General features: G+C 40.2%; 1 protein-coding gene across 9 annotated transcripts in view; it reads left to right on the top strand.

Moving 5' to 3' along the window:
- Positions 1-310: 310 nt before the first annotated feature.
- The window catches only part of CPNE8 (copine 8), a 172,366-nt gene continuing 151,599 nt past the window's right edge, over positions 311-21,077 (top strand). For 3 of the 9 annotated variants that reach the window (XM_075428246.1, XM_075428247.1, XM_075428244.1), the window contains exons 1-3: positions 313-527; positions 12,487-12,527; positions 20,323-20,369. In XM_075428246.1, coding sequence (XP_075284361.1) covers positions 388-527; positions 12,487-12,527; positions 20,323-20,369 — 228 coding nt within the window. In that variant the 5' untranslated portion in view covers positions 313-387. Of the gene's footprint in view, positions 528-12,486; positions 12,528-20,322; positions 20,370-21,077 lie in introns of those variants that run through there. The other 6 variants (XR_012764737.1, XM_075428245.1, XM_075428249.1 and 3 more) reach the window with 4 other exon arrangements.

Here is a 21,077-nt window from a genome sequence, read left to right as displayed (position 1 = left end):
GCCGCCCTGCGCGACGGGACGGGAGTTCCCGTGCAGGTGCCGACGGGGAAGAGACGGCAGACGCGGGAGCGAAAACCGCCGGGCTCGCTTCCACCGGCCCCACCGCCGCCTCCTCCCGCGGGGGCTCCGGTGCGGGCGCGGGGCAGTTCAGCGGCGGGCGCGCTGCCTTCCGTCGGGCGGTGATCGACCCCCGCCCGCCCGGCCGGGGCCGCCGCTGCCCTCACACCGGCCGTCGGGCGCCCCGCTCGCGGTGACGTCACCGCCGCCTCCGCCGGTGGCAGCCCGCGGGCGGCGGCGCGGGCCGGTCTGCGCGCCGGTGGGGCGGCCGCGTGGCGCCGCCTCCTCCCCTCCCTCCGTCCGTCCGTCCCTCCCTGCCCGCGCTGCCCCATGTTCGCGCTGGAGAAGCCGGTGGGGCAGCAGAAGCCGGGCAGAAGCGGTGGGTTTCCGAACATGGCGTCCGTGGGGGATTTTAACGTGCTCAGCTCCAGCATCCCGGCCACCAAGGTGGAGCTCTCCGTGTCCTGCAGGTACGGCGGCGGCGGCGGCTCGGGGCCGCCCTGCCCGCTGGCCCCGGGCTGGTCAGCGGAGCGGGGAGGCGGGGGGGCAGCGGCCGGGCTGCTGCCGGCGGACCCTGGGGCAGCGGCTGCCGGCTTCGCCGCCGTCCCGCATCCCTCCCGCGCCGCTCCCGGCCCGGGGTGGGGTGGCGGGGGGAGGAGGGGGTTTCTCCAGCGGGTGTTGAACTTCTGGAGCTGCCCCGGGTGCGGCGAGGAGCGCTCTCGCCCGGAATTACCCTTGTTTAAGGCTCTCTTGCAAAACTGTTACGAAACCGGGGGTGTTCCCTCGCCACGTTTTACCGTAACACTGCTGCCAACAAATTAACAACAAAAAGAAAAAACGCCAAACTCGCACCGCAAAACCTGGCGTGCGCGGTTTTGTTCCTCGGCGTTTATCTGGCCCTGGTGTGTTTGTCGGTATTTCAAAAATCCTGCTTTCTCCCTTGAACTGCAGAGAATTCCCCGTTACAGGTCTAAAAATATTTGTGGGCTGTTATGTTCGTATCTTCATTCGTGTTTCGCAGCTTCCTTAAGTATTCCCTGGTAGTCGCAGAGCTGGGGTTGCTTTCACCGGCAGAGCTGGCAGCTTCCAGCGGACAATTTGAACTGTTGGTGCCGTTTCCTGGTGGCAAACGAGACAAAGTTTGTTGTACGGTCCCTTGCTCCATTTTCTAACGCAGCTGCCCAGGAGTTGCTGCTGTTAACGCTGCTGCTCCGAGGACAGAACGGCAGTGCTCCCAACGTTAATCGTCACTCCCCTCTCTTTCCTTAGTAAATAAAGTAAGATTCCATGTTTTTGTCAAGGGTGCGTTTCAGAAGAAGGCTGGGATGATGAGAAATAGGGTAAGATTGAATTTGGAATGCTGAAACAGTCACTAGGCTGACATACGAGCACGCTTACTGCTGGTCTCTGCGAAGTTCACTGGCAGCAGCCACAGAAAGCCCTGGTCCTGTGAAGGGCGCGCAGCTGTGTGTAAAAGCCATCCAGGACCTTTGATATTGCTTTGGGGTTCTTCAAATAACCTGTCACAGTTACAGGTGTTGGAACGTTTGTGCTGGACTTGACCCAGTTCACTTATAATGGGAGTTTCTTGCATTCCAGGTATTATTTGTGTACACCTCCAATGTTTTCTTCAAACCTTAGTTTTATAGTGATTTGACAATCCATCAGATACTTACAAAGAAATGTAGGTATATGACATAATAAATTCTGACCTTAGCTACCTTACTTGTACCTAATTTCAGTATATAGTTTACAATGTTAATTTCTCTGAAGGTATGTTCAAAAGCTATGTCTGTTTTGTTAAAATTGCCTTTTTTTTTTCTTTAGAAAAAATACGGTCTCCTATCCTGATATGTCTCAATGTCAGGTGCAGAAAGATGGGAATTTCCATGGTGATTCCTTTCACCTCATTCCTTACGTGCTGGAATGACAGCTTTTGATTACAAAATCGTGCTTCAAAATAGAGTGTAAAATGAATGACATTAGGACAGAGATTAATGATTAACACATGTGTGATTCATCTGTAAACACAGTCATTGGCTAAAGCTCTGGAAAAAGTAGTGTTAAATGAAATTTTGAAATACAGCAAGAGCAAACTGCAAAGTTCAGAGAATGCTGAAAATTCTTTAATGACTAGCAGTTGTGTATTCATTAACACCTGGAGAGAAATGCTTTTAAAATAGTTTGGGTCCTGAGATTAAGTTTTCCCTTGATACCTGAAGAGTTGTGGAACCAATTTGCTCACTAGTTTACATCAACAGTTATCAGCTGGTAACTATTCTTTCTTCCTAGATTTTTTTCTCTTCTTTTTTTAATTGTAGGAAATAGGCAAACTTCTTTCAGTTTGTACAGGTGGAGTAACTTGGTGGTCAGTAAAACAGTGCAAGCTGTTTGTGCCACAAAATAGATTTGTGTGTCTTTGTCTTTCTTCTTACTCAGTATGGGTACAGCTTCTATTCACTTAGCTTTTGGTTCTGTGTGGTTTGTTTGTCAGCACTTCCCAAGTTAATTTGCCCTGCGTGCCCACGCTGCCAGTGTTATCCAGTTAGCCAGGTTCCAGTACTATGCAGATGGCATTGCACTACTGATCCTGCAAGCCAGCCTGTTGTAGCTTTAGGGGCACATCAGGTAGCCTTTAGAAGTGCATCTCTTGGGATGAGAAATTGTCTATGAAAGTTACAAAACCCAGGAATGTTTTGGATATCAGGTGATTGCTTTTTCTGGAATTTTTTATGACTAAAAACTTTTCATATGGTTCCTGTGGTTTATTGAATGCCAGCATAGTCTGTAGTTTTACAAATGCTAGAAAAACAATAATTATTTCTGGTTATTACTACTCGGTGCCTATCAAACAAAAAGTTCATGATTCTTTTCTGATTCTTGCATGACGTAGATTTTTAAACCTGAGTGGGTTTTTTTTGTTTGTTTGTTTGGGGTTTGGTTTTTTTTAATCAAGAATCTCTATTCTTTTGTTCAAGGGCAAGATCTAACGTGGCAGAACTTAAATGTGTCATCCCAGAGGATCCTCTGGTGTTGGTAATAGTCCACTATTGTCTGGATCAATTGTTTTAGTAGCCATCTCCCTCTGTAGCTCCCTCCATCACATGCCCTGAAGGGCATCCACAGTCTGATGAAAATTTCACTGTCACCTGCTATGCGATCTCTATTTGTAGTGGCCTGCCATATTTTTGCACGATTGTCATGTGGTGAAGGACAGGATCAGGACCTTGGCCCTCTGGTTCTTGTGGAAGAGAGAATATAGGCTGCTTTCTACTTTGCTACTATTTTCTAGCCCAAGGTTCCGCTTCCTCTAAAGGGGTATTTGCACTGCATACTGATTATGAGGTAGTGGAGGCCAGGCTGGATGGGGCTCTGAGCAACCTGGTCCAGTTGAAGCTGTCCCTGCTCAGTGCAGGGGTGTTGGGCTAGATGGCCTCGAAAGGTCCCTTCCACCCAGAGCATTCTATGATTATAGGCCTGTGCCTAGACTTGAATCTTCACTTGCCAGCTGTGTGTGTAAACTTGTGGTCCTGTGTGAGCTTGAGGTAAGCTTCTGGCCGTGTGTCTGTCATACGGTACCTCCCTCTCTGGTGATGTTCTTCACTGATTTCCAGTCTAGTTAAATCTTGGCAAAACATTGTGTTCTGTTCCCATCTTCCCTACTATCAGTGCAGTTACTATGCTGTTGACTGAACTAGTGTATTTAAGTCCAAGAACACAAGTAGATGATGGTTATCACATCTTGCAGTTTGTGCTGTGTGTGAATATACAGCATTCAACGTAGTTCAGTGGGCTCTCATGTTTTTCAGTTTTTGTTGTGATCTGTATAATGGTGATTTCTGCTCCTCGTGGTTACTGTGTGGACTGACCTAGTTTGTTTCCTGTACTCTCGTGATTGAGCTGCAGCCTATATGAGACCTTATCTTAGATGAAAGGCCAAGAGTTTCATTATGTCTCATGTTAATGTTTGTTTATTTACTGAATGAGGAGTTATCAGTTGGAATTATCTTCCTGAGAGTAATTTTTTAATATCTGTAGGAAAGTGAAGCTGTAGTTTGGTCACTTTATGACTGCTAGTAGTGTATCAAAGATGACACGGTTATCTGAAAGATGGTGAAAGTGTTGTAAAATACTGACACTGTACAGGGACACTTTTCTAATTCATGAAGTTTGTAAGGATAATATTGCTCTGCTAAGCTTTATGGTCAATCAGATAGTCTGTCCTTATTGTTCTGAGTTTATGCTGGCTAGGCTCTCCCCTGGCTGTATTCCCATACCAGGCATAATGTGTGTAAAGGCAGCATAAACTCCTTATCGTGGTTAATTCAACAGAAATACAATTGGTTGCCCATGCCTGCTTTGGATCAGTTCTGTGACCCTTCACAATTTGTGCAGAAATCTAGTATTAATGAATGGGCTGAATGGAATTAAGCAACTCCTATTCTCAGTAATGAAGATAATTTAATTTCAAGTTTCTTGCACAGAGGAACAAAAAGTACTACTTCAGAATTTTTGCCTTTTGTTTGGCAGTCTGAAAGTCTTAACCAACCACTCTATAGTGGCTGCAGTACACAAAAGTATGTTTAATTATGTGTTTGATTGTCTTAGGCATTGATTTCTGGCAAGATCGCTTCTCTTCAGCCGGTGTACTTACCTACTGTTTTTTTGGAAATATTAATCATTTGTTAGAAATCCCAGTCGCAGAACAATGCAATAATAGAAGAGATATCCGTAACAAATTATTTGAGCTTGTAACTTTGTATACTACAAAATTAAGAACATCCTGGTTGTAAGTCTGGTTTTCATTTTCCTGCTTTCTCTGTGTGTGTGTGTATGTTCAGGTTGGATTAAAGGTTTGCGGAGTGGTTTTGTGTGACTAACAACAGACACTTGATCTTACATGATTTTTCTTTGAAACTGCCTAGACAGCCATCTAGCTTCAGCTGAGAAAAAGTAGTGTGTTGGGAGAAGAAAACAAAATGTGTGACATCGTCCATCAAAACAGTCCTGGAGATGCATTCCTGATAGCCTGCATGGTTTGCTTTTCTCCTGTGTCTATACTGTTTGAACTTTAAGTGTGCACCCATGTGACTCCTAGAATTTAAGGCAGATTTGTTGCCCTGTAAATTCAGTCTTGTGATTGCTGGGAACGGGCCCCAGGTTTCACACCAACTGTGCAAGCCTGAGGACTTGTCAGGTTTTGTCTAAACTGGTCTTTGCCTACATGGAGCTTTCTGTGGAGTTGTGTAGCTTCAAACCCAAACCCAGTGTTTTAATGACCAGGCAGCTACTGCTTAGTTACTTTCACTTTCGCTTGTCTTTGTGTAGTTTTTTAGTATGGCCATATTTCTTTCTACAGCTGGTAGTAGCAAGTAGTTATTCTATGTATAATGATGTATTTGTGACCCTTAAAGAACAGTGTAGTGCAGAGGAGCATCGGTGTGGTATGATAGCAGAGGCCTTGCAAGCAGCAACACAGGGTGTGGGTGGAGGAACAGGAGCAGGGGCTGAAAAGAGGGGTCTTGGGATGCCACTGGGGCCCCCCGTGCTGCAAAGAGCTCACCAGAGTGGGTAAAGAAGCGCAGGCTGGGAGCTGGGCAAAACTGAAAGAGCTGGAAGAGCAAGTCTCAAGCAGATATAATTCACACTATATACAGTAAATGTGGATGTAAAATGAAGCAGGAGTAAGATGTAAGAGCATGTTGGACAAATAGCCCAGGTGGGGGTCCTCAGAGTGGGGAGGAAGAAGCCATCAACATCTTGCTCCTTCTGAGACCACCTGCTCCACCCCTGCAAATGTCGTGGGACGCTGGCACACGGCTCACTGTACCACCCTCCGCAGCTGAAGCCAGCAATCTTGGGCCTCAGGAGGGTGGTATAAAGGAAAGCCTGACAGCAGGAAAAGGGCTAGGTACTAGGAACTGTGTAAGAGCTTTAAATGTATTATTATGAAGACTTCCTGTAGTAGTATGATTTTCCTCATTTTCCTCTGCCCGTCTAAGCAGTGCCTCACCCACCAACACCCCCGCACTGGCTGGGAAAGGATGAGGAGTATTACACTGGTGGTACACGTTTGCTTCCTAAACGACTTCTTTGATGTATACCGTTTAAAGAGTTGCTTCAGAAAAACTGTACAAAACCAATCTGTATGTTTTATATATTGTTATACATTGATGAAACACTAGATTAAATATACATTCCTAAAGAAATCGGATCTAAAATAGGACAGCATGTCCACAGATTTGGATGAGCTGGGTGAAAGCAGCGGGAAAGGACCAGCAGGTTGACACTAGATTGCATAGGTCTTTCGACCACCAGCAATCCTTAGTGCCTCTGCTGGGATATGTCACCAGTAGCTCAGAGCCAGAGATGTTTACCTGCCCAGCCTTAGAAACATAAATGTAGATGGTTCGTTCTGTTGGTTTCAAATAATAATTGGGTTGGTATTGAAGTGGAGTTCAGCCAGTTTGTGATATTCCTAAATGGACTTTTTTTTATTTAAACTGGAACAGTCCAAGATTGTGTTTGGGTCTGCTTCATCTGCCAGAGTATCTTTTCATAATCAAGTGCTTCTGTCTGTTTCCACAGAGTTCCTGCAAACTGTTGCTATGTTTAAGTAAATAAACTTGGCAATTCCTTTGGGTTTGTTTTTTTTGCCCCTCGAAATAGTCAGCAGTTTCAATAGAGGTTTCTTCCTAAAACTGCGTACACCTAGCCGGAGAAGACTTTCTGTGGGTTGTCATAAAACTCAGGGAAGCATTGCTGGTCTGACCCTTTTCATTGCTTCTCCCTTTCTTTTTCCCTTAAGAGAATGGCTTCTGAACCGATGTATGTTTAAACTGACAATGAAAGTTACTGGAAGGCTGAAAATTGTTTCTTCGTCTTCCTGTGAACAAAAAGAGTCAATTCCTTCTCCAAAGGTTATGAAGAGGTGTTGTGGATGTTTTCTTAAGCTTGCATATCAGAGATATGTTTGCTTTCTTCCCAGTCCTTCCTAGTGCACCAAAGAATGGAGACAATCTGAACAGAAAGGAAGAGGTCCTACTAATTGCCTCTTAGTTGGGAGAGCCACAATTTTCTCACCTGTGAGCCTTTCCTAAGAGAACCAGTTATTTTAACAAGAAGATAAAATTTTGAGAAATTGTCTAATCTGCTTTTAGGACCAGGGTATTTTGAATCGAGAGATCTGGAGGCGAATAGCTTGCTTTATATTGTGTTCTGACGGAATACAGGAGGAGAGACTAAACAGCTAGGGAAGGGTGACTACTTAAGCTAGCACTACAACTGAAAAGTTGTTTGTGAAATTTCTCTGCAAGAACTCAAGTGGACTCTTCGCTCTAGTAGGCTCTTTGGCTCATACGTCATCTTATCTAGGACTGACTGTTGTAAGTCCAGTAATACCAGTTAAGGCTGAGAGATGGTGGCTACTAGGATGTAATAGAGTTATGTTATAATTAGTAGTAGAATGGATACTATTCTGCACAGTAAAAAGTGAGGACATGCTTCTTTTTTTTCCAGGATCTTCTTCAAAAAGGCGTCTGGGCCCAGCATTAAGTGAGGGAAACAGAAATGCGTTCCTTTTCCCCTGGAGTGATACGAGTGTACTATGAGAAAAGTAGTATATGCCTCTGTGATAATATAATGAAAATGTATGTTTTCTAAAAATTAAAAATAATTTTGCATGAGTAACTAACTTTTGTGTTTGCAAACTGCTGAGCACCAAGGCATTCTGCATGCACTTGAATGTAGTATAAAGATGAGGAGAATCATAAAACCTTAACAGCTGGGGAGATTCTGACAAATTCATCTGAAGTAAACCACATTTTTATCGTTAAGGATTGCAGAGCTGTTGAAAGCAGTGTATAAAGAAGTATTTTTCCGGTCATATGAACAGTTGTGGGGTTTTTTGTTTGGTTTCTTTTTTTTTTTTTTTTTTTGGAACTAGAGAAATAGATTTTAAACTATTCAGTTCTGTAGTTACTGTGATCTGTTCTTCAGTGCCAGAATTCTGTCGTTTCTGAGGGGAGAATTGGATTTACTTCTGCTTAGCAGTTGGCTTTAAGAAAGGGTTAAATTTAAAACAAAAAAATTACAAAGCAGGAAGTTCAGATATTGGTCGTTAAAATATAGTCAAATTTGAAGCAAAGTATGTGTGATCAAGGTGAGTAAATGTTACCTTTTAGCATAGGTCAGTCTTTGTCAGCATAGGTCAGTCTTTGTCAACATATGTAAAATGCATGGAGTGTGTGAGGTCATACAAAGCAACGTAGGCTGTAATGATTTCTGTTTCGCTACCATGGCTAACTAGATCAGTGAATCTTGAAGTATCTTATTTATACACAGGAGATGTTTTTGTATTAAGTATAGTACAAAACACTTGACATGGAAAACATTTCTTTGCTGAGGAGGTGGTCGAACACTGGAGCATGCTGTCTAGAGACGAGGTTGATGCCCCAAGCCTGTCGGTGTTTGAGAGGCGTTTGGACAATGTGCTTAATAACATGGTTTAGTTTTTGGTCAGCCCTGAAGTGGTCAGGCAGTTGGGCTGGATGTCTGTTGTAGGTTCCTTCCAACTGAAATGTTCTATTCTCAATTTTTGAAGCAATGCACTGGGCAGAAACTGTTATTTTGACAAGTCTTTATGGAGTTCATGAAACTGTGTGAACAAAGTGATTCTGCAAGGCATAACTAAATATGTTTTAAATTTTCTCACTTAATGATTATTTCCTTTTTTCTTTTTTCCCCTGAGTAAATTGCTCTCATTATACAGAACAAAAAAAAAAAAATCTTCGTCCCAGCATTTCTAGTCTGTCTTGTGCTTTCCAGTTTAGACTAAGTAGGTGTTATTGCCATGGCTCCTATTTGTTTTTTTTCCCTTAGTCATCTATGCTATTGCAACCGTTTTGGAAGGTCCACTGTAGAATGGGCAGGTGCAGAATGAATTCCTTCAGGATCTGTGGTGGTAGAATAATACATTCTGCACAGATGTTCCGAGAATTTTTTGCTGTAGTTATTTGATGTGCGTGTTTCTCCAGGTAAAAGCATATAGATTTTTTTTATTTTTTTTTTTTGCTTCCTCATAATTGATAGCAGTTCTGTCTCTTTTCTTTCTGCATTCTTTTTTTCTGAAAGGCTTAATGGACATAGAAAAAATACACTCACAATGTTCAGTCAGAATAGAAGTCTGTTTCTCTTGATACTTTGATTAGGAGGAAGAAACAGAAGTTTCAGATATTTCTGCTTTCTGAGTTTATGAGCTTTCTTAGGACTATTTCCTGAGACGAAATGGTGTACTACCAAAGAGAATGCTTTTCTCAGGAAAAAGGGAAAGAAACACACACTGTATTACTCAGCTTGTGCAGAAAGTGCCATTGACTGTTAAGGGGATATACATAAAGTTCCAAAAATACATCCAGTCTTCTTTCTCCATTTGCTTTTAGCATTTCTTTTGGTTGTAGATTGCCCTATGCTTATGTGCCATGCAGTTTTCATATATTTGAGAGCATTTTGATTGTTTTCCCCCTAAAATGAAAATGCACAAATGAAATTGAGCAGCCTCTTGAGCTGTCAGGTGATTTACTGGACAAATCAGACTTTCTTTTTTTTTTTTTCTGTTGGCACTAGTCTTTAAATTCCTTCTGAAATTGGCTGTGTTGCTTGAACAGCTTGTTAAGTTCTTATGTTACTATTATGGCTGGTTATTAATGATTTGGAAGATCAGACATGTCTGCAAACTTTGCTGAAGACATTGTTTATTTATGGTATAATGTATGAAGGGTCGAATTGAGGATATTACAAGCTGTATTAGTTCAAAACTGTATTAATGACACTTACTGACCTGAATTACAGTGTTCAGCTTTGGTATCTCAGCTCTTACAGTCCTTTCAGGGATACTGTCCGTGTGGAAATGTTCTTAATTCAAGAAGTCCCTGAGCAGCTAGTGGTTGGTGATCAGGAACATTCTCGGAAAGTATTACAGATTCTTACCTTGCTCTTACACTGTTCCTGTGGTGGCTACTTTTTGCAGCTGCTGAGAGTATTGGGATAGACTGAGCTTTACAGTACCCGGTATGGCCAGTCTATGTTCTTATGTATATGGGAAAATAGAGGAAGACAACTTAAAAAGGAACAAAATAAGAGTAGGGAATTAAAAAAGAAAAAATCAAAGAACCTTAGCTCAGCATAAGAGTCGTTAAAATGGTTTAATCTTAATCTGCAATAATAAACACTAACATACCAATTATACAGTCGCTGTATAGTATTTATGCAGAGGAATTAAAATTACTTGGAATCCTAATGGTGAGCATGGGAGGCCTATCTGAAAACCTAATGTACTGTTTCTTTCGTATAACCCTAATTCTAGGTTTTTATAGCAATCCATTTTGGGATAATAAAATCAATTCTAGTCACCGTGAATTAACAGCATATCTCAGTGTGTACAATTAAAGACGAATAGGAGGCAATTTTAATTTTGGATTGACAATTCTGATATTGCAGAACCTACTGTACTGTCTTTCAAAGCAGTTTGTAGTGGTCATTGTCAAATATAGACTTGGAATCACTGATTTTTCTGTGTTTGTTAGTGTTTCAATTTATATTTGCACATCTTTTATTAAGATGGAATACAGTCTTTCTGAATGCAATTAAATGCATATATAAAAATCTTACTTCTGAACGGATTAGAGAACATCTGAAGAAGTAGCATGTGCAGGCTTCAGGTTCATTCACAAGTACTAATTTTAGTCCTAAATGCCTAATTTGGCTAAAGGAAATAAAACAGATGCACCCAACGTTCTTTTAGAGCTGTCTTTTGTACTATTGTTTGTTCTGAAATGTGGACTTGGAAGTAGGTTAACTGGGAATACGGTATCTTTTCCGTGTTGGAGTCTGAGTGGACCATTTAAAACACCTGTATTGAACAACATATTAATAAGCTTTTGAGCACTGTTCAGTAGCACAAAAATAATGTGATTTAGGTCTGAATGAAAGTAATAAATGGTGACCTTTGAAGAGGTTGTACTGATTATTAAAAATAGTAAGCTGTGAGGGATGTAAACTGGTTATTTAATCCTTCCTCTTGCTCCAGGATAGGATCAAAGAACTTATTAAGACTTGTAGCTACCTAACATGTTCTTAAAGACCTTCAGTGGTGGAGATTTTGCTTCATGTCTGGTCGCCTTTAACAATGAAATATGGTAAAACAGTGGAATAAAGTTCAACTTCTGCATCTGCAGTGCAGAAGATTCAATTTAGGGTTAAACCTGTTCCTATTTGCCTTGTCCACATGGAGATCAGCTTCAATTTGCAGCAGCATTTTCCTTGTAGTTATATTCTATAGACTTCTGGTTATTTCTTCTTCAGCTGGACTCTAGTGGCTCCATGTCTGTCTTACATTACAAGAAATTGGAGTGCCCAAAACATTATTGGTTGAATTGAGTGTTTACTAGTATTATGAAGATGAGACAATTACTCTAAAGTGGCATTTTTGTTTATGTATTCCAGTGTGCCTTTCTCCCAAAGGCACAAGATTCCTGACTTGCATTCAATTTGTGGTCTATGCTGATGTCTAGAACCATTTTAGCATAACTGCTGTATATCCAGCTATATGCAGTTATGCTGCATTTTTGCTATTGATCATGTTTAATACCTAACTTAAACTACCTGCCCAAGTTTAATAGCTCTTTCTTGTCCCTGTTCAATGGCGTCCTGTTTTCAGACCATTCTTCTAGTTTGTCAAGATAATTTGATTTTTTTTTTAATCTTATATTTAAATGATGACATGTTGGTAACTATTCTGAGAATGATTTTTCTGGTCAGTCCTGCTTCTCTAGACTTCTTGTTGATTTGAATCTGCACATCTGTATGTGATTCTCAGTTGGCTGAAGTGTGGCTATGATACTGGGACTGTATGGTGTAACAAATACATTAGTTCTTACTATTTCCTAGGTATTTTGTAGATATTTAGAAAGTTCTTAATTTCTGTATATGTCCTGTGTATGCTTTGGTTCTCTCTACCTTACTCATCCATGACATATTCTAACAGATACTTGCTGGTGGCTCGAAGATCTCATAGACATTCTTTTAAGTAAAGTCTAAAGGTTTTGAGTTCAACCAGCATGTTCACCTCTGACAGAAGTTGGTTATTTCTGTTCCTGATGTCTATTGTATATATTTAACGTGCTTGTCTTGTGTTGCTTTTCACTTCGTGATGTTGGAGTATATGAGCCACAGCTTGCTCAAATCCAAAACATGTAGTAAAATGAAATGTAAGAAGTGATAGTGCTGACTGAGTAAATCTTGCATATTAGGAGGGCAGAAAACTAAGATGACTCTCTATGAAAATTGTTGAAAACGTATGCATTGGTATCTGATTTGCATATTTCACCATTTTTTTACAAATAAGATTATTTTTATCTTTTTTTTTAACAGAAATCTTTTGGACAGAGATACATTTTCTAAATCTGATCCGAGTAAGTATATAGCATTTTATTATTTCTTCTCATCATATATTCCAAATGTGTAAACACTGGATTAAAAATTAGGTGGGTGTTTTTCTTTGGTGTCAGTTACGTTTACATTGTCTTGGTGACAATTATTTAAAGTAATTAAGGTACACTTAAATGAGTTAAACATAGTTTGTTGTAGGAACTGGAATTTTAAAGGCTCTGTATTCAGTATTGCTTTCCAGAGCTACATGGTCCCTTATTTAGCAGTCAACCTACATTTTCCTAAAATTAATAAATGCAGAAAAGCATTTTTTTTCTTTTGCCTTTTTTTTTGGTATATATTTTTCTAGATCTCTTTCAAAGCTAGTAAGCAAGCTGCTAAATAAACTAGCAGCACTTGTTGCTGTTAGTATATAGTGTCACTAATCTTAGAGTCAAATGCTGAAAAATGAAATTAAGTTAATTCGTCTCTGGGAAACACAGCCTTTCCTGATCAAAAATGTTAGGATGATTTATGAATTAATGTTTTCAGATATCTAAGACAGTGATGTCCATTTTCCACTTAAGTTTTATTAATGCAGGACTGGATCCCAAAAAACTCTCATGCCTGTGAATTTGTATATGATGGGACTTTTGATTTTAAAATCCACAACTGTCTTCCTGTATCGGACACTTTATTAAAATTTTATCAAGAAATTGAGACCACAAAAGATTTCCTTTTATTCTGATAGCGTTTAATCAAAGTACTTTTGTAGTGTTAATTGATTAGTCCTTAGATTATGGTGTGTTGGGTCATGTTGTCTCCCCTGCAACTCTCCATATCTTTTTATCTCTAAGTTACTTTTCTTTTTTTTAAGCCTGGGGTTTTCTTCAGTAGAATACCATGTATTGTGCTTACTGACATGAAAAATAACCCAAGAAACACAGATTTCTATCAGGTATTGGGACATGTAACCATATCCTGATACTTGAGTGCTGAGTCATGTGATGCTAGGAAACATCTGAGTACTTTTGTGAGAGCATATTTGTCCATTCTTAACCAAAAGTTTCTCATGAGAGATTCCACAATAGACTTTTGATGGGAAAAGCTTCCACTTTTGGGGAAAAGCTGCATGAAGTTAGGAGTACCTTTGACATTCCTAACCTGTAAAACATTTCTTTTTAAAAAGGAGACACAGGAAATATTTTGCCTCTGGTGTAGGGAGATCATGCAGAAGTAGAACTGGGTGTCTTGCATATTACTAACTGGTGTTTAGTTGGCTAATAAAAGCTCAATTTTCTAGGTTATGCAATTCTGAAAGAGTGGTCAGTGACCTATTGCACCTGATACACTGAACTCAGAGATGTCTTTATTGAATAGAGGTGGCTTTCAACAAAAGTGATGAGGTGTCTAGTTTTTAAGCTCAAATTTTTTGAGAGACAAGTGCTTCAAGTTTTTATCAGATAGGGAACTGTATTAGGCATAAATTGCAGGGTTTGAGTAGCAGGGGACTGCAAGGTGACCTGTGTAGGAGGTAGCTGTGATCCGCCCTACGACTGTCACAGCTGGTTCCAGTCAGCTCTGAAAGCCATGTGAAGTAACCCTTGCCTGCTAGAACTTCTGCCAGCTAGGGGAGCACACAGTGCCCCTGCCCAAACATATTTTTGAAAAAAACCAGTAGCACCTAGAAGCTAGAGACACAGCTGGTGAAGATACTACCAGAGCCATGCTGCTGAAGATGCGCTGCTGAAGATGCATCCTTGAAAGGAGACACTCCACGCAAAGGCAGTGAACCTCTGAAGAGTCTATGGCCTGTGGGCAGTCCCAAGCAATTGTGACTTGGGGGTGACCCATGCTGTGTAAGGGACGCGAGGAAACCGAGTGGCAGGAAAACCTGAAGAAAGCTTAATATCTATCTTTAAAATATTTCTGAGAGGTAAACTGGTGGTTTTTTTGTAGATTCAAAGTATGTGGTGATATTTTTTCAAGTGTCAGAACCTTGCCTGTCACTTCAAAACATACTGCTTCTTGTTTCTGGTAAATAGCTTATTTAATTCACTCAAATTGGTGGTGTTTTTAGAGGACTGGTCTCAAGTTGTGAGTACTCTGTTACGCTGCCAGTGAGGCCTATCTGTCAGAGGTTAGCAGTACAAAAACATGGAATACAGTAATACTGTGCTTGGTAGACTGAAGGGGGAAACTTGACTCTGGAAGTGCTCAGGCTGTATTTGCACTCGGGAAATTACTTGGCAAAGCAACTTTGATTGTGGGTACTCTCCAAACAGTGTACATTTAGTTTTAGTATTCTGCAGATTTTTTTATTAGCCAATTCAGTGTGTTTGCTCCTGGTGTCCTTTAGTTGATCAGAGATATGGCCCTACTGGAAAAGGGAAAGAGGTAAGGGTGTAGTGTAAAAGGCGCTATTCTTTTCTTTAGTAGAAAGTACGGCAGGATAACTTTCCTCACTGTCTGTTTGCTTGGACAGAGGCCGTTCTTAGGCTGGTCTGTATGCAGTAACTTTATCCTGTATACACTACAGATGTCAAAACTAGCACCATACCACTTTCACAAGATCCGCTTTTAGACCCACGGGATTTGCAACCATTAGATCTCATACAAGATAGAACCATGTAGAGTCACTTTGTATGTTGAGGCCTCATTGGGTTTGACTAGGCCACTTCTAATATGCTTTTCAAAATCCAACACAGTTATCTAGGGATCATACTGATAGTGAAAATCCAATTTTATCCTCTTGGCCCCTTTCTCAGAGAGGGACACACATGAATATAGTTGACTCCCATGTCCACATAGACAGCCTTCTCCTGAAATTGAACAGGAAATTGTGATTTCTCTGGTTCTCTTAGGAGATTTGCTTAGCCTTTTTTTTGATACTGTAATTGCTACTCAGTACTTATTCCAATTCCAACCACTTCCCTGCAATCTAGAATATTCATGCCAAGGGAAGGTGGCACTTTGCCTCACTAGAGGCAAGTTACAGAAATAATGTAGAGATATTAGCTATAGATGGGACAGGCTTGGATAGCCCTTGTTCCTGAAGTCTTTTAAACAATACTGAAGTCTGTTACTGCTAATGCTTTCTCCTCAGTGGTGTCAAAGCAAGTAATATATATTGATTTATTGTAGCATTTTGATTATTGTGTTCTTCCAGTTTGGAGACCATTTTTTCTGGGGGTATTTTATCTTCTTGGAGAGCATGAGCTAAAGCAGTGCTTCCCTGATGAGGCAGGGATAAGACCTGCAAAGGAGGTACAGATTAATGAATTTGACATGTTGCTTTGTCTAATGACAATTAGAAAGAATCATTTTCTTCCCATGCACTGGCTAGCCAAACTGACTGACTATACAGCTGTGATGGCAGCACAGTGGTCGGGATGGAGTGTCCTCTTGTGGAGCCCTGTGACTCTTAAGTATGATAGTAGAAAGAGGCTGATATGAAAGACTGAAGAGGTGAAAGGTCTTCCCCTGGAGGATTCCCCCATGGAATATAGTAACAATGAGAAGAATCTCATCACAACTGGGACAAAGGGACCTTCAGGAAGCTCTGCCTAGAAGCTGGTCAGTGAAGAGTAGCGGGGAGCCCCTGCTAGAAGTGGGTGCAGGGTCATGGAAGGATTTACGTAGCACGGAGAAAAGGCCGAATTTTATTGTGGCTAAGACTTTATTGAAAGCGAATAGATGTGTTGTTATGTTTGGGAAAAGTAAGGTGAGCAGTTTGGGTGTAACAGTACTTTCCATGCTAAAGGATAAGCATGTATGCATTGAATGGGAAAGGACCAGAGTAGGGTAAGGGAGGCCCAAACAATCTGGGAAAATAAGAAAATGCAGACGATAACCTTCTGGGAACTGACCCTACAACTGAGTGATAACTGTTGTCACTTTTACCCGCTTCATTGCAAGATTTCATTAAATTTACCTCGAATTTGACCCTGTGGTATCAGTGTCCAGAGTTAAAAATTACTAAATGTTAGTACTCTGACTGTAGATATGGGTGCATCTTCCCTTGGAAGAGCCCATATGGCAAAGCCTTCCAAAAGGGTTTCTCAGCCAACTTCCTTATTGACGGTATGCTGCTTTTCACCGATGTGCTGCTCTGAACTTCCTCACTACTCCCTCAGTTTTCCAGGTTACAAGAGAGGAACTGATTGTTCAGTTCCATTTTAGGATGTGGTTGCATGCTATGAAACCTAAGAATTTCCTGTTTATCCCACTTTATTCCTTCGTCTCGCACATGACAATTCTATTAATGATTTTCTGCTCAAAAAAAAAAATTGGTTGCTACAGGAAGCCTTAGATCTCTGGTTTGAGCAGTTCAAGTGCTTTAGAGCAACTTCAACATATTTATCTGCATTTCTCCAGTTGGATATGACTTAGAAGAAGTTTTTGAGGGATTATTGTAATTATTATGGTATGAGGGTCTTTCTAAAACCACCTCTCGAAAGCCTTTAATAATAGTGAATCTTAGCACCAGCGGAGGCTGGTATCATGGACAGTTTCCTGAAAATTTCTGGGGTGAGTTTTAGAGGAAAGATAAAAGAAATTTTTAAATTATTCTAAATGTGCAAAGTATTTACCAGAAAGTCTGGAATATATGTCTTTTCTATAGCTTTCACTAGGACTGACTTTTTTTTGAAATGTCAGTCTGAGATGCACATGTATGTATCACTGTCAGACTTGCACCTTGTACTTATAATAAAATAAACATTACATGAGAAGATTATTAGTCTACATCTTCATTATATTTAAAGTACCTGCCACATCTGCAGCCTAGATAAATATCAGAAAATTGCTAGTCATACTACAAATTCATAGCTCTTTTCTCCTCGTTTAAGGTTTTATATAAATGATTCTTAAATGAGAGAGGTGGTGCCACTCGGGATATACCTTTAGAAGCACCGAGTAGCCACTGGTAGTGGAGGGGAAGTCTACTAATGCCTCAGCAATAAACAAGTGAGGATGATCACAGAATCACAGAATGATAGTGGTTGGAAGGGACCTCTGTGGGTCATCTAGTCCAACCCCCCTGCTGAAGCAGGGTCACCTACAGCAGGCTGTAGAGGACCTTGTCCAGGCGGGTCTTGAATATCTCCAGAGGAGACTCCACAACCTCCCTGGGCAGCCTGTTCCAATGCTCCGTCACCTTCAGAGGGAAGAAATTCTTCCTCATATTCAGCTGGAACTTCCTATGCTTCAGTTTGTGCCCATTGCCCCTTGTCCTGTCACTGGGCACCACTGAAAAGAGTTCGGCCCCATCCTCCTGAGGATTGCAAATGATAGCATTGCTTGCTGTAAGTCCTCCAAAGATAAAAAACCCAAGTGACAGTAAACTGACTATGAAGAAACTGAATTTCAAAACTAGAATTCTAACAGACAGACACGTGTGAGGAGACTTCCAAAAACTAGGAGCAGGGTAAGAGACTGAATTAGTTTTAAGGTGGAGCTTTACACCTGTTTTTTAACCATTTTATATTGTGTGACTCCCATCTCATCAACCATGGTAGGAGACTGAAATTCTCCAACAGTAATCTTTTTTTACTCTTTTTGTTCATATCTGTTCTTTTATTTGGCTTCATAAACTAGGGAGATAAGGTAGTGCCAGAATGTTTCTTTTCTGAAAATTTAATGGTAGTGGATATTTCACAGTTGTATTGTTGCTTTCTGCTCCTCAATATTAAATCTCTCATTTTTTAATATTCTTTTTGTTCCACAGCTGCAATGCACAATTGTTACTCGATTTACTCTATTAACGCTAATACACAGAGCAGGATGTAGTACAAAAAGTAAAGCAGCAAATCAATAGTTGAAAAATGATTATGTTTAAGAAAAATCTGGACAATACAAATATCTGAATAGCTGAAGTGCACATTATCTGTAAAGAATGGCTTTTCCTCTAAATGAATTTCAGCTCTGTTCTCAGCTGGGGTTATAGGTATGGGAAATTTGTAATTTGAAACTTAGATGTAAACTCTTGACAAAATGGACAAAATCCACAGCTATATCTGCTTTTGAAATCAGTAAGACAGTTGCCTTCTTGGAAGCCACTACTGAAAATTGGAAACTCTTTTTTAACTAATGTTACCAGTTCTGCAATAATTAATATTTTTCAGTGGGGAAAGTGAAAGGATTATTTGTGAGAGCCTACCTGATTCTGTATTAGCAGTAGGGGTATTTCCAGAGAATACTTTTTTGTTTGTTTTTGTTTCTGGAAACTTCCTTTGACAACATTTCCGTCTTCTCCCAGGGTTACCTTGGCACAGACCTTACTAGATGCCAAGGTTAGTCTGAAGTTCAGTAACCTTCAGACACTTCATAGCTTCTATTTCACTTTGTTTTCTCACATTTTACCATTTAACTTTGTTCTTTGTGTAATATAGTTCAGCAGTGTACTCTAGAGTGTGCTGTAAAAATGGGCTTGTTGGTTTGGATTCATCCTACTATAAGCAGGGACGAAAGCTAGGAGCATGATTGCCCGAAGTTTCAGTTAGAGTAAATGGAGACAGACATCTCCAGAGAATGATTTTGAAATTTTTTGTAAAAGCTTTTTTTTCTTCTGTAAGACATCTTATTGGGGGGGAAATTTAATTGTGTTAACTTTTAATTTAATTTAAAGTTTAACTTTCTGTATGAGCTAAAATATTGAACTTGTTTTTTTTCTGTTCTTCCTCTTATTTTCTACTGCCTAACGGGATTTTTTTTTTTTTTTTTTGGTGTGGAGCAAATACCTTTCAAATAAGAAGACAATGTAGTTTTGAAGCTTGACTTCATTTCTGCTTTGGTCTGTTGATGATTCCAACTTCACTGAGAATAAAGCCAGGCTTGTACCTTTATTGTTCAAGGCTGCAACACAGAACAGTATTATTTTTAACCTTCTGCTGAAAAATAATGAATGGCACAGGAGAAGAATTTATCAGGAAAAAAAATGTTCAACTATCTGTATTTCCATTGTTTAGAAAAGAGTTGTAGTGGAGCTTCAGGTAGAAACTGCTTTATGGTTGTTAGCTGCAACTAGTTCAAGACTATAGAAGATGAAGTTTATAGTACTCCTTCAGTGCAAATGATTTGTACTTATAATAGTGTTTCAAAGACCTGATTGTAATCACTGTACCTCTGTCACCAGTCCCTGTGACAGAAGCTGCAGATTAATGTGTAGTGGGTTCTGTACTGGAAAAACAGATCTGTAAGGAGAGTGACGCCTGTGGGGTTATGCAGCTTGGTCTTTCAGAAACAACTTAGGTCAAAAAATTTCATTGATTCCATTTTTTTATTAGGTTTTAAGATTTTTTTTAATAAAGAATGCATATGCAAGACACTTAAATATCTATAAATAATTTGAAGCAGAATTAAGGAAGAAAACCTGAGAAGTTAGTTATTATTTTCCTGTTACCACTTCTGTTTCCCCTGTCTCTTTTTCCGGTAGGGATCTTCATTTGTTTTCATTTTAATTCTGTCATCTCTTGAAGGAAGCATAATTTAGGGTAATTATGCATTAGATTAACTAGGGTAGCCAGACCCTCCATGTTTAATGAAGACCTGCTTTTATCTAATTTTACTGCTAAGGATTGCCAAGTGATTTGCTAGAGGTCAAGCATGAATGTTGCCTCCCATTTTAGAACCACCCTATTTATTGGCTCATCGCTGCCACAGCTCGACCATATTGTCGCTGATCTGATTAGGCATACTGAAAACTGAGGGGAAAACATATTAGTGTTTGAGTATCCTAGTTACTAATTTCAACAGCACAACAGACTGCAAAATTGGTTCACTTCATTTAAGAATATGTTAAATTCTGAAAATGACCAAACTTTTTTTTTCTTTTCACAGTCTGTGTTTTGTACACACAAGCCGTTGGAAACAAAGAATGGAGGGAGGTAAGATACATATTCATAGATGTATAAACTTTTTGAGTATGTTTAAGGCTGGTCATTTGCCCTGGCAGAAGAGGGCATGTCATAGCCCCTTGAATGCCAGACTAAACAATGGGAATCCTATGCACCAGTAAACACTTAAAACCTGGTCACGTTAATCTCAATTTTGATATCTGTATTGCGTATTTCCATGAAAAGGGAAAACAAAATGAGAGAAAATACCTGAGTTTCCTGTTTTACAGTCTACTTGAGATAAATGAACTCAAACTTAGCTATCAATCCAGACAAGGTTTGTCGATATCAAGAGAGGAAGACGCTCAAACAGTACAAGATCTATGGAAGGATTCAGCTGTGGTGATGGTCAGTGTCAGCAAAACAAGGCTGTAGTTGTGGAAGAGGTCTGCTTTTCCCGTGTAGCGTTTGGGAGAAGTTAAGTGCTGCTGAATAGAGTGTACACCAGGCAACAAGGGAGGGGGGGTATTATTCATAGGTTGGACTCTGTCTTCTTAACCTATCAGTGTAAACACTGGAGAGATATGTCTTAAGAAACTAAATCAAATACCTCTAAACTGGGTATCTACAGCAGATCAACATGTATAGCCTGGAACTGTCTCTCTGTACTTAGTCATCTATTTTTTTTCTCCCTAAATGTTATTCTGTGAAAGATTTGACAGTGTTGGGGAAGTGTTGTTTTCTGCTTTGCTGAAACAT

This window comes from Opisthocomus hoazin, chromosome 8, assembly GCF_030867145.1.
Source record: "Opisthocomus hoazin isolate bOpiHoa1 chromosome 8, bOpiHoa1.hap1, whole genome shotgun sequence".
In the NCBI taxonomy this organism is placed as follows: domain Eukaryota; kingdom Metazoa; phylum Chordata; class Aves; order Opisthocomiformes; family Opisthocomidae; genus Opisthocomus; species Opisthocomus hoazin.
Note: the sequence above shows the minus strand (reverse complement) of the source record. Positions and strands in the feature narration are given on the sequence as shown.